The 12827-nt window shown below is 34.0% G+C and overlaps 1 protein-coding gene across 2 annotated transcripts; it reads right to left on the bottom strand.

Moving 5' to 3' along the window:
- Nucleotides 1-3443: 3443 nt before the first annotated feature.
- On the bottom strand, nucleotides 3444-12308 carry LOC110091934 (OPA3-like protein). 2 transcript variants are annotated; one of them, XM_020816242.2, is made up of 5 exons: nucleotides 12086-12308; nucleotides 11803-11863; nucleotides 9435-9569; nucleotides 9065-9151; nucleotides 3444-3757 (listed from the first exon to the last, which is right to left on the bottom strand). In XM_020816242.2, exons 1-5 carry the CDS (start codon nucleotides 12151-12153, stop codon nucleotides 3593-3595), a joined length of 516 nt encoding a protein of 171 aa, XP_020671901.1. In that variant the 5' UTR covers nucleotides 12154-12308; the 3' UTR covers nucleotides 3444-3592. The 2 variants fall into 2 exon arrangements, with proteins under 2 accessions (XP_020671901.1, XP_020671899.1); XM_020816240.2 differs by lacking the exon at nucleotides 12086-12308 and having other exon boundaries at nucleotides 11803-12052.
- Nucleotides 12309-12827: the final 519 nt, after the last annotated feature.

Raw genomic sequence — 12827 nt, 5'->3', positions numbered from 1 at the left:
CTTGTATGGAAAAGAAGCCAAATCAAGCTACAAGATAGCATCCTGTAATTCGGGTTCTTCTTTCTTCAACTTATGGTGTTCATTTGTCATCTTTTCTGATTTACCTCTGTTAGCTACTTGTATGACAACCTACTTTCTTCTTATATTCAACACTTAGGCTTCGTTTGAGACGACTTTCTTTCTTATTCTTAAAGCAACTTTCTAGTATAAAAATTTTAATTTTTGTAAAAAAAAGCTGTTTTATGAAGCAGTAAAAAAGCCGTCCCAAACGAAGCCTTATACTTATTTCTTTATTATAACATTGCTTTTCTAGAATCCCTAGGTTGTGCTAGAAGTCACTCTGTAGAAAAGTGAAGTTTAGCTCCAGATATAGTAAGTCAAGTCCTGCGATTCCATCCACATATCCCAAGTCTCATGGAATTTACCAATTATCAAGTGCAAATGAACTTATCTTGGATGCTCTCTTGGATATCCTCTACAACCAAAATTAGAATCATAACCAATTGAAGATAGGAAAGATGATTGGCCCCTGGGAGGCTATCTAATGGACCAGACAACTACCCATTCTCTTTTTTTTTTTGCTTTGTAGGTTCATATTTTATGGGGCTCTACTTTTTTTTATTACAGCAGATTGATTTTATAGTATTGTCCTTTTTGAATTATGTGTAATTTAATTCTTTGATCAAGTACATATGAAGTCTAGAGAAATCTATTTTAGATTACAGAGAGTTTAAAGACTATGTAATCAATCTCTTGTCTTAGTAATTAATCAATCTTTTGTTGAATAGTTATTGATATGATCCTTCTTTTGGGATAAAATATAATATTTTTATCATCATCATCTCTCAAAACTGCAGTTTCTATAAGATAGTTCTCTCGTCAGAAAGAATGTTTAGGCCATGACTTTGGGAGGAACCATCTTTCAAGTGGCTCAGATGTTCTTTCCCCTGTATTGTGATTGTCAGTGGTAGACATCTTCTTCTATCATGGGTGAAAGCTTTACCATGGGTGAAAACTAGTACAACATATATATATGCTTCGTTTGGGACGACTTTCTTACTGCTGCTTAAAACAGTTTTCTAATACAAATATTTTAACTTTTATATTAGAAGTTTTAAGAAGCAGTAAGAAAATCGTCTCAAACAAAGCCATAAATGAATGCACAAACGTTTGAAGATTATCAGGATTTAAATCATTTTCATCAAGACATGATAGTAAATTGGCATATTTGGGATGCAAAACTTATTAACAAAAGGTTCACATTTGCATTGATTTTTAGCACACATTTGTCAAATAATCATTGTAAAATTAAAGAATGTTAAATAGTTTGTTAGTGTCTTAAATATTGAACAAAATTAGATTATTAGTCTTAAATTATTTACAAATTTTCTTTAGCATTGGCAACTCTATTTGACTTGAGTCTCTATGTATGTATGATTATAGCAAGCATCTGTGTACATGACATAACTCAAATGCATTTTTCGAACCTTACTCAAACTTTAGTAAAGTTTCAATTGAATCTTATTTGAACATTGGTCGAATCATGTTTGAATCTTGTTCGAATAAAATTCCAATGTTATCCAAGCTTGGAACCCTGTTCGGGTAGGATTCGAACATGTTTCGATCGACGTTTGTGTAATATTATGAAATGACGGGTAAAGAAATTTTTATTTATCTAATATATTTAATTTAGTTATTTAATTTATAAAATGATATTAATTAATAGAAACTTTATTTAAATAAGTAGAGGCCTGAAAGGATGCAAGTCTTGGACAATTGGTTGCTTGGTGGTCCAGTTTTCAGTTTCTGCTTTTGGATAAGAGGAGGGCGGACGTTTCCTGGGAAGAGGGGAAGCCAATTCACGATTTTGATGAGTGAAAATTTGTTGTTGGAGAGGAGGCTATTAGCAGTTATGAAAGGAGAAGTCGCGCAGGTGGTCTGAATGCATGAGATCGGTCTGTGCTAGAATTCCTTGTAGAAAAAATTCGGTAAAAGGGCTGATGTATACTGTATTCGGTTTTGTGTTCTGGATCCCTGATTCTGCACATTTCAGAGATGTTAAGGCTGGCAGTTTTGTGTTCTGGATCCCTGATTCTGTACATTTCAGAGATTTTAAGGCTGGCTTCTTGTACTCGGAAAAGAAGAATGGCAGACTAGGTTGAGTAAGTGATGTTGTGATTAAATTTAACATGAGCAGTTAGAAAATTTTTGGCATAATTTTAAGAATTTCAGATTCCTACAGCAGTTTTAGGAAGGGAATTCATTGAAGAAAAATCCACTTAAAGGGAATAAAGAGATTTGAGGTAATATATTCTAGTTATTTTATAGTATTTATGATTGTCTTATAGATCAATATGTAATGGTAAAAGTCTAAAGAAGTGTATGTCAATGGAAATGTTAGGATTCATCAGGTATATATGAAGAGAGGTGAATTGGAGATGGTTTATCAAAGAAGAAGAGTGAGAGGTGAAAGAACTGCGCGGAAAATCATCAAAGAGGTAAGTTTTGAGCAATACAGAGTAATGTTGAGTAGTATTGAGTCTCACGTGATGCATTATGATTGGTCTCCGGACGGCGTTTGACATCCAAATAGAATAGTTTTTCTCTATTGGGATAGTTTTTTTATTATTTTCTTAATACAAAAATATCTTGAATTATAAATTTTTTATTAAATAATTGTTTTAAAAAATATTAAGAAAGCCACCCCAAACGAAGCTTAAATATCATAACTATAATCTTTGCATTATGAAGGATCAGTTAGTGTTTGTTTGCAAGTAAAATTGAAGAATTCATCCAATTTTTTTCTCAACACAAATGTAGCTTCAAATCTCAAGATTTAAATAGTTTTCTATGGCTCCTCCACGAGTGCTCAGAAAATTTTGCTTTGTGAGATTATTAGTTCAGCTATTTCTATTCAAGTTGAAATAATCACTCAAATAAAAAAAAGAATATAAATTATACGAATGGTGAGCTCAACTCATTTATCATTTATGGGCTCGCGAGCTGAGTTTATCGAGCTCACTAGTCGAGCTCGAGTTCGAGGTTGAGCCGACTTGGCTCGCGAGCCGGCTTGAATAAATATTAATATTTTCATAATAATTTTATTTATTAAATTTAAATATTAAAAAAATTAATAAAAACTACCTAAGTTTTATTTAAATGTTAAACATTTCAATTTTTTTTAATTTTAACTAAGTTTTAAAAATCCCGCCTAATTTTTAAAAATCAAGCCTAAATTTAAAAATTTCCGCTCATGGCTCGCGAGCTTGCTCAAGCTCGTTTACAGTGAGACGAGCTCGAGGTCGAGCTTGCTTTCCAATTAGCAAGCCAAGCTTGATAAAGGTCTAAATTCTACTCAATTTGACTCATTTACACCCCTAATTGACACTGCAAGCAGCAAGGAACAGTAGGTAGCAATGGATGAATCAGGAAAAAACCCTAAATTTCTTTGCACCAAAAGCAAAAGGGAAAGAAAGAAATATATTATTTCAAAAAATAACAATGTTCCTTGCAAACCGATTACTGAAACTGGATTTACAAGGGGAAAAATGATGTCATGCTACACAAAAAAAATTAAGGAAAGATTGTTTTCTCATGAAGAAACAGTAGCTGGATGGCTGGTGATCTGTGCATTGGGCTCCTTCAGGTGAAGAATGCTTGAGAGTCCCCATCCCTTGGACTGCTTCTCTACTTCACAAAGTTTCTGCTTTAGAAGTTCCAACTCTTTGGCTATGTCCTCCTCCCTTTTCCTTAGCGCCTTCAAAATATATAAATGTGAATGAATGAACTTTACAACAACAACAACATCAAGTCTTTGTCCCACTACGTGGGATCGACTACATGAATCCTTTTTCGTCATTGTGTCATGTTAAAAGTCAAATTCTCATTTAAATCTAATAAAGAATCATATCTTATCTCTAAGGGTAAAGCCACTCATCCACCTAAGCATCCTCATCTCTGCAACACTTAATTTAATATTATGCTTTGCTTTTAATGGCCAACATTTGACACCATAAAGCAAATAAATAAACTTTAAATAAATAAAAAAAATAATTGTTGACTAAGGCTTCATTTGGGACAGCTTTCTTCCTGCCTTCTTAAAGCGACTTTTTAGTATAAAATTTATTTTTTTTACTAAAAAGTTACTTTAAGAAGCAGTAAGAAAGCCATCCTAAACAAAGCCTAAGAGTATCTTTAGGTTGTAGAATTATTATATAACAAATAGGTTTTTTAAAGCTGTTGTGGTGGCCTTATAATTTCTTTTCTTTTTAAAAAATTGGATAGTGATTTTCTCAAAGCTATCACGCTAACAATTCGGTTGTAAAAAAATGCTTTTTATTGCATCAATTCATAAAAAAATAGTAAGAAAGTTATAGCAAAATAATAGCCTGACAACTGCATGGAAAGCGTAGTTTTGAAAAACTTGTTCCCAAACATATCCTAAGGGTATCTTTTTACAGCTTTATTTAAAAGACAACTATCACAAATCTATTTGGATGCAACTTTTTTGCTATTTTTTTAAGAATCTCTACGGTGTAGAATGTTACTTTACCTTTTTTGTTTTATATAAAGAAAGTTCATTAATTCCTACAGTGACTTCCCAAAAATCTGCTTTCCTCACAATGGTTACCACTTCATTTTGCATATAGCTGAAATCATCCTAAACCAACCTTTAAATTAGGCTGAAGTTCTTTGAATAACAGTACCAAGGGCCCAATGCTTTGTTGCAAAAGGGGTTAAAAGTAAATAGAATACAGATTGATGGATGGAGTCAGCCAGAGGGGAATAAACAAAGTTAAAATTTAAAAAAACTCAGCATATGGAAAAAACCAATTAAAACTTTCTTGAATAAAACTGAGGCAATGCTTGATTTGTAGCCTACTATTTACAATTTGCAATGTAAATGTAAATGTAATCTATAATTGTGAAATCCCTCAACTAAAATAAAGTTAAACTTTTAAACATCGAGACGTTTTTTGGTGTAATGGATGGAATTTTCGTAAGAAACTCCGCAGATAAGCGTGCTCATCCCGAAGTAATTCTGGGATGGGTGACCTACAGGGAAGTTACACCAACAGGTAAAAGTGAGTAAAACTATGAGGCCCTTAGGCGAAAGCGGACAATATCTTGATAGTTAAGAATTTGGGTTGTTACAATAATAATTTTTGTGGGATTGATATGGTTCAAAATAATTAAATTCTATTTTATTACACCAAATTTGGAAGCCTACGCATGCTTAAAGAACCCAAATTTACTATTTTAAACTTGGCAACGATTTTTTTTAGACAAGAAATTCTTGTTTTTTTCCTGTCGATGGTGAGCCAGCAGTCCCTGTTTTTGATTCATATGAAACATAATTAACTCACCAAACATGACAGCTGCCCAAGCCAAGCTTTATCAAAGATTAGTCAATTATGATTATTGATTAGTTATTCAATTTCAGCTACAAGGACTTCTAAATAGAGGTTTTCTATAATCTAGGTCATGCATCATTTAAGAACTACATGATAACATTCATATGAAACAGACAATGATTTTTCAAGAATAGATGATATCGTATGGAGAAATTATTCTGTGCGGAGACCGGACACAGAACGTCGTCCGGAGACCAATCATAATGTGCCACATCAGTGGTACCGAGCGGTGCTGAGCCACGGTACCGAGTAAGGGATGACGTGACACATTCTGATGGGTCTCCAAACGACGTTTGACATCCGCACAGAATAATTCCTATATCATATGAAACCACCAAGAGAAGCTACTGCTTTTTCTTTAGCCTCATAATCGTAAAAAACTTGCATAAGATATATAACCTTTATTTTACAAATTAGTCAATAAGTATTGGTGTTATGTGCTATGCAACTGTACACCAAGATCTTTATCTTTACTTGGATAAACAACATCTATAGTCAGATAGGAGAGCTAATCACAAAAGATCCCCTTTGCATTCTCAGAGTTATTTATCTCCATGTGGCAAAACAGTTGCCTAGAATATGGTGTGTCTGTTAAGGCACACTTTCTCCTAGCTGGCACATTAGTGGTGACTGACAGATAGTTACAACGGATTTTACATCAAGATTCATTGTTCACGAAGACTACTGACGAAGTAGCAGAGACTTAAATGATTTTCATTTTTGATGAGGTGAAAAGATTGTTGGTTGTAGAAGACAGAAATGCTTCCTTACTAGAACCTAAAAATAAATATCCCCTATCTGGATGAAAAGATCCTTGAGACGAGAATTTTTTGCTTGCTATTTAATGCTTCCAAATAAGAACCTAGTCTGCTCAGCTCCCAAATGATATGTAGCATATCTCTGTCTTAGAAGCTAATAAGATTACTTCCCTTTCTCTCTCAACTCTCCCTCACATTTGATCTTGATCCAATGTTAGTTTTGAATAATCACATGATATGATCATAAGAGTTTGATAGAGTTCCAACATTTTAGTTCAACAAGCACGGGACTCATGGGCCGGCCGGCCGGCCCCTATGAGAAACAAGACATGTTGATTAGGCTAAAGGTTAAACTTTGGCAACGGAAAGTCGACCTTGTAAGAACACCACCAATCAAAATATGTCATAATGGACATTTGAGCTAAATAAAAGAGCCTTATAGTAAGATAGTGTAGGCTAAAATAGTTGGAACATAATATCCTCCCCAATATTGGAAATCAACCAAGTTCCGAATTCGATATAGATCCCTCCTGCCATTCATCCGCCACCACTAGGTCTTCCTTCATAACTTGTACACATATTGCTCAAATTCATTTCCCTAAGAATATCACAAGTTTTGCTCAAGGAAGAAAGAACATAAAGAGGGGTAGTCTCTACCATCTTCGCTCTAGAGATTATGGAGGAACGCTCTCCTTCAACTTTAAGATGCTTTATTTGGAGAGTTTTCGACGCAAAGCCAACCTTACTGTTCAAATTGTTGGATTTAAGGCCACCATAGCCTTTTGATATTATACTCTACATATATATTTTTTACAACCATAAAGGATATCACTCAATGATTGTTCAACCGGTTGTCCCATGGAAGCAAAAATTATAAAAGGCACCCCAAAGTGTAAATTCCATTTTTTTGTTCATTAAAAAATACTTAAAATACACAAAGATATTCAAAAGTTGGTGCCGACGCAATAGTTAAATATGTTAGAAAAACATAGGATGAGGAATGTCCATTACACTTGCCTCCAAAGGTAGGGATGACATGATCCGCGACCTATAGCACTACATTAAAAATAATGTAGCCATTTACAAATATGGAGATGACTATTCTGCCAAGGACCCAAACTGCTCTAGCCAATTACAGTTGATCAAATGATGGTAGGTTTTCATACTATTTTCAATCATTTGATGGACATAAAATGAGGAAAGAAACAATCACAAGAGAAAATGATAAGGTTAAACCAATATAGATTTTGTTGCCTTAGTTTGCATGCCACTAAGTTGATTGTCGAGTTTGTGTGGCAGCAAAGCTAAATTCCATAGAAAAGGGGTGTTAAGGGTCACTATTGTTAATGTTACTGCCACTAATTGTGTTGGAGTAGGTCAAACAACGGATATGCTCAACCATGCTCTCTTGAAACACTTTGGTTGGGCTACTCTGAGTTATCTGGCTATTACCTAGCCATGACTCTTACATTTCTTGCGCTAAAACTATTTGAATAAATGATACATGTCGGACATAACAATAACAACAATATCAAACCTTTATCCCACTACGTAGGGTAGGTAACATGAATCATTTTTCTTCATTGTGTCCTATTAAGAGTCAAAATATCATTTAAATCTAATATATTCAATTAAAAAATAATAAATAAATGAAAAATGTATTCGGCGCATGTGCCACAAGTTAAGTGAAATAGTTGAAATGGAACAGTGGAAGAGTTGAAGACTACTAAAAAACTTTTAGAATTGAAAATGATAATTAAGCCCTAATTTTTTTCATCCTTAGTGAATCATGTTTCCATGTCTCTATCTCCATGTTGCATCCTTAGAAATGACATTCTATAACGATGTAATTGTGCTCTTCCTTACCGAAACCAGCCCAACCTATGAAATCACCATATAGCCCACCTCCAATACGATCCACCAGCAAACTTGGTGCAATTCCTTTTGCTGTTCAATGAGTTATTGAAACAAATTTATAATTATATGAATTGGAGCATATGCATTTCATTTTTATTTATTTGTGTTATTAATATACCATGCTTTTAATTTAGGGGATTTACAAACATCATATATAAAACATTAGAATTTATATATTTACCACCTAAACTTTACCATTTACATACAAAACACTCAAAACATCAAAATAAAATCAAACTAACACTCTCTCATTACGACTCGTCACGACATCACTGCACCACCCATTTAGTCACCCTTCACTACTAGTCTCTTGACATCTCTATAATAGAACACATCACCAGTCTCCATCTCCTCCATCATTGAATACACTACCGGTCTTCGCAACTCTAGTTCCCTCTCCCAAATTCACCCAAGAATGAAACCCTATATCTTGTTGAGATCGCCGCTGATAGAACATCACCTCTGATCTCTGCCACCTCCATCTCTGATATGTTGCTAACAAAACTCCATTTTAGATCTCAGCCACCATCGTCTCCCCCATCATTCTAAAAAAAGAAAAAAAATGACTTTCAATTTGTCTCATGTCCTGCGGCGACTTCATTGTCTCGTCTTCCTCATCCTAGATCCATCAATGTCGCTACCTCTTCCATCTTCAACTATCTAGATCTCGCCGGCTCCAATGATCCAAATATTACCAAAGCTTGCTCACGTTCAACAAGATAGTTAACTCCATTAATGGAGTAAAAGACGAGGTAGATAATGAAGTTTATGTATAAAATATGTAATTTTTTACACACACATGTATAATGTTATATTCAATATGTTTTCATATCTTATATTTTTTTAATGAAGGATGTGCTCGGATTGTATTGCGTATCATATTTCTTGTCATTGTTTCTATGTGCGTGTGTGTGTGTGTGTGAGAGAGAGAGAGAGAGAGAGAGAGAGAGAGAAGAAGAAGAATAGGTTTGTCACCTCAAATTCCTGCCTGCGTAGTTCTTCTTTTTTAGCCTCTGACCTAGAACTTCTTTGCACCTCAAAGACTACAAGTCCTCCAGCAACCTAGCAAAGTGAAAGAACCATGATTTACAATAAAGCTACACAAACATGCTAAGGGTGCAAGTAAAGGATGACTGTAAGTTCCAACCATAAAAAGTGTACCAAATTCTTAGTGTGTGGTGGGTGTTAGACAAAAAAATTGCCAAGAAGCTGCATGCAAGATTAACATGAAACAAATTCTTTTGCAATTTTATGAGATAACATTATGATCAAATGTATTCAAGTGATGCATTGAAATAATCGCACCAACTAATAGGGAATAAATACTCGGGTTAAGGAAGATAACCGAGAAAACGAAAAGCTCTCCAATGAGATCAACAGCAGCTTGCACAGCCTTTTCTTCATTCAGGGGACGTATTTCAACATCAGTTGAATGACCATATATGCTCCTTTGTACTGTTGTAGTGAAACGATGGTTCATCTGCATACAGGTGCAAAATTGGAACATCTTAAGAAAGAGAAAGCAAAGTACTTAAAACACATTCTAACAAACAGAAAGTAAAGTCCTTCAACAATAGAACTAGCATAAGCAGCTCTTACAAAAATCATGTAATGAAATAATACCTTCGGCATAAAACATATATAACCCCTGACAATTTCAAAGGAAACATATGTTGATGCATAAGGAAATGTCCTATCAAACAAAATGACTAAGAAGTTTCCATAAACTTCAAGGCATAGTTTTATTTTTATTGAGGATTTTGAAGATGCGTTTATAGAAGATAAGCTAGTTGAAACTAGAATTAGGGATAATTTGGCTGCTTGGAATTAAAACTTATTTTAGAAAAAGATCATTTTGAGTTTAGAAATGAAATCACATTTCAGAGAGAGTTTTTAGAGGGGTTTGTTAGGTTTGAAATCAATATTTCTGATTAATTACAACCAACTAAATGATGGATTAAAGAAGCTTCATCATTTTTCAATTAAAGATGTAATAAAGAAGGCTAGAAAAATGCACCCATTAGATGAATATATGAAATAAATGCAGAAATATAAGATAGGAGGAGATAAATCTAAGAAGAAATGGATATAAGTTATTTAGAACATTTGCAAAAAAATAGGTTTAACATTTTTTGTAATATTTAGTTGGTGTAAATAAAAAAAATGAGGATTCAAAAAACTAGCCCAAATAGTTGTGATAAGACTAATGACGAACATATATAGCATCATCATAAATCCTAATGTCATCATTTTTATTGCGGGAAAAAAAAACTATTACGCAAACAATATACTTCTTCACCACAGGAAATTCCTATTTGTTAAACTTTAGAATATCTTTCTTCATTATACAACAATCCCATGCTCTGGTCAGACAATTGCTCTCATTTGTTGGCAAATATGTCCTTTAATAACATCTTGGTATCCTTTTCACGATCTTGAAAGATGATATGTCAACACTCTTTACTAGCCATTGTGCATTTCATCTTTTTGCAGTTGATCCACTTAATGATACCATTCTATCATACACTATCAAATACACCCAAACTGCTAATGCTTTCATACACGCATTTCATCTTTATAGCCACTGCGCAAGCTTCCATACACCCAAACAACTAATGCTAGTGTTATTGCAATTGTAGTCAATGACCAGAAAATGCTAATATTGAACTTCTTTCCAATTCTTTCAGCTACCCGCAACCAGAATCAAGCACCAACCCCGCATAAAGGTTTCATTTGGGACAACTTTCTTACTGTTTCATGAAGCAAATTTTTAGTTCAAATTTTTTTTTGAATTTGAAATTTTTGTACTACAAAACTGCTTCATGAAGCAGTAATAAAATTGTTCCAAACGAAACCTAATTTGGCAACTTTCCCATCAACAATCTCCTGCCGGGTGTCTAAAAAATTCTAAACGTAAATGCAAATCTTCTATTGCTTTCAATTTCAGTTCATTCCTGCTGATAAAGCAACATTTGAAACACATTTTATGAACATAAGACAACATTTTCATGTTTATAATTCATTAAATTTATTCTAAATCTTTTTTTTTCAGAAACAAAAAAAAAAAACTTAATTGCATTTTTTAACTTCAAATTATATCCCTGTGAAAGGGATGTTTCAAAGATATTAGTCCAAACCTCTCTTTACGAATTTTATAAATTATTCTTCCCTTGGTTGAATCAAAACAACTCGTTTCAATTTTGCTCCCTGGGTAGTACATTTATCAATTTGAGCCCGATTTTTCCTTAAGTATATACTAAAAATTAGATCTTCATAATTTGAACCCAAACAACCCTAAGGGCACAAGACACACTTTACCGAGCTTCAAATCCACTTGGAACCTGCCAATAAGAATTCACATTGGTAACAAGGACAGACTGAAGCTCCCAATGGAGTAAATAATCTTAGCATCTCAATCTAAATTACCCAAATTTTTTAGTCATCAATGTGTGAACTTTTCCCCATATCAAACAAGAAATAGAAGAAAATAAGGAAAACAGCCAATTTAAAGCATAAGCAGTCTCATTCATTCTCCATTTCTCCTCATTCTGATTTTCTTTCTTGAATTAAAATCTCAAACGAAGCAGAAAAAGTGACACGGATCTCAGTCCAAGATGCAATCTTTTAACTCATTTCAGCGAAAGACCACCATAATCGATCAGAGAAATCGCATCAAGATATGAATGTGAATGAGAAAAGAATCGATGATTAACCTGAGCAAGGTTGATGATGAACTCGCGGAACCTCGGGTGGACGCCAGCTTGCTGCTTAAGCCTGGAAGCGATGGGCTTTGATAGGGTTCTTAGGGCTAGCGTTCCCAGCTTCATAAACGGCAGAATCATTTTGATTCCCCCCCCTCACTCGAACGCCTTCTCCTGGCTCGATTGCCTTCTATAGTTTCTCAGCGATTACTATGGAATGGGAAATTGAGCAGGACTTGCAAGTTTCTTGGGGAGGAGGAATCTAGTCGGCGGAACGCCAGCTTGCTGCTTAAGCCTGGAAGCGATGGGCTTTGATAGGGTTCTTAGGGCTAGCGTTCCCAGCTTCATAAACGGCAGAATCATTTTGATTCCCCCCCCTCACTCGAACGCCTTCTCCTGGCTCGATTGCCTTCTATAGTTTCTCAGCGATTACTATGGAATGGGAAATTGAGCAGGACTTGCAAGTTTCTTGGGGAGGAGGAATCTAGTCGGCGGAGAAGCGACCAACGAACGCGGCTTGAAAGCGTCTTTTAAGGAAAATAGTTGGTTAGTTTTTATTGTTTTTTTAAATAATTTTTTATATAATTTTTTTATTAAAATGTATTTTTTAAAATCGTAAGAAAATCGTTTTAAATGAAATTTAAAGTTTTAATGGAACTCATTTTGATCGATTAATTGAAAGTTAATATTATCAATTAAAAATTTTAAAATTTTCATTATGATATATGCTAGTTTATATAAATTTGTTCAAAACTCTAAAAAAATAAAAAATTTAGATTTACTTAAATACCATTTAATATATTAATATTTATATATTTTATATCAAATTTATTATTCATATTGATAACACTCAAATTATTCAAATAAAATATTAAATCATCACCCATTGACTCATAGCTTGCATCTCTCAGCGCTATGTCCAGGCATGCAATCTTGCTGCACATGTTTTTTTTTTATAACGAATTATCTTGCTGCACATGTATGCATCAATGCAATAGTAGCAGAGCTCCTATTAACATTCCTAAAAGCCTAAAGAG

Source organism: Dendrobium catenatum, unplaced genomic scaffold (genome assembly GCF_001605985.2).
Source record: "Dendrobium catenatum unplaced genomic scaffold, ASM160598v2 fragScaff_scaffold_8, whole genome shotgun sequence".
Lineage (NCBI taxonomy): Eukaryota > Viridiplantae > Streptophyta > Magnoliopsida > Asparagales > Orchidaceae > Dendrobium > Dendrobium catenatum.
The sequence above is the reverse complement of the archived record's forward strand: the minus strand, read 5'-3'. Positions and strand labels throughout refer to the sequence as shown.

Excerpts from the sequence above, each read along its gene's own strand:
- LOC110091934 (XM_020816242.2), bottom strand. The coding sequence starts at position 12,153 with ATGATTCTGCCGTTTATGAAGCTGGGAACGCTAGCCCTAAGAACCCTA. Across the intron at positions 11,864-12,085 it reads TCAAAGCCCATCGCTTCCAG|GCTTAAGCAGCAAGCTGGCG; the intron begins GCTTAAGCAGCA and ends CATCGCTTCCAG. Across the intron at positions 3,758-9,064 it reads TACGCAGGCAGGAATTTGAG|GCGCTAAGGAAAAGGGAGGA; the intron begins GTGACAAACCTA and ends TATATTTTGAAG.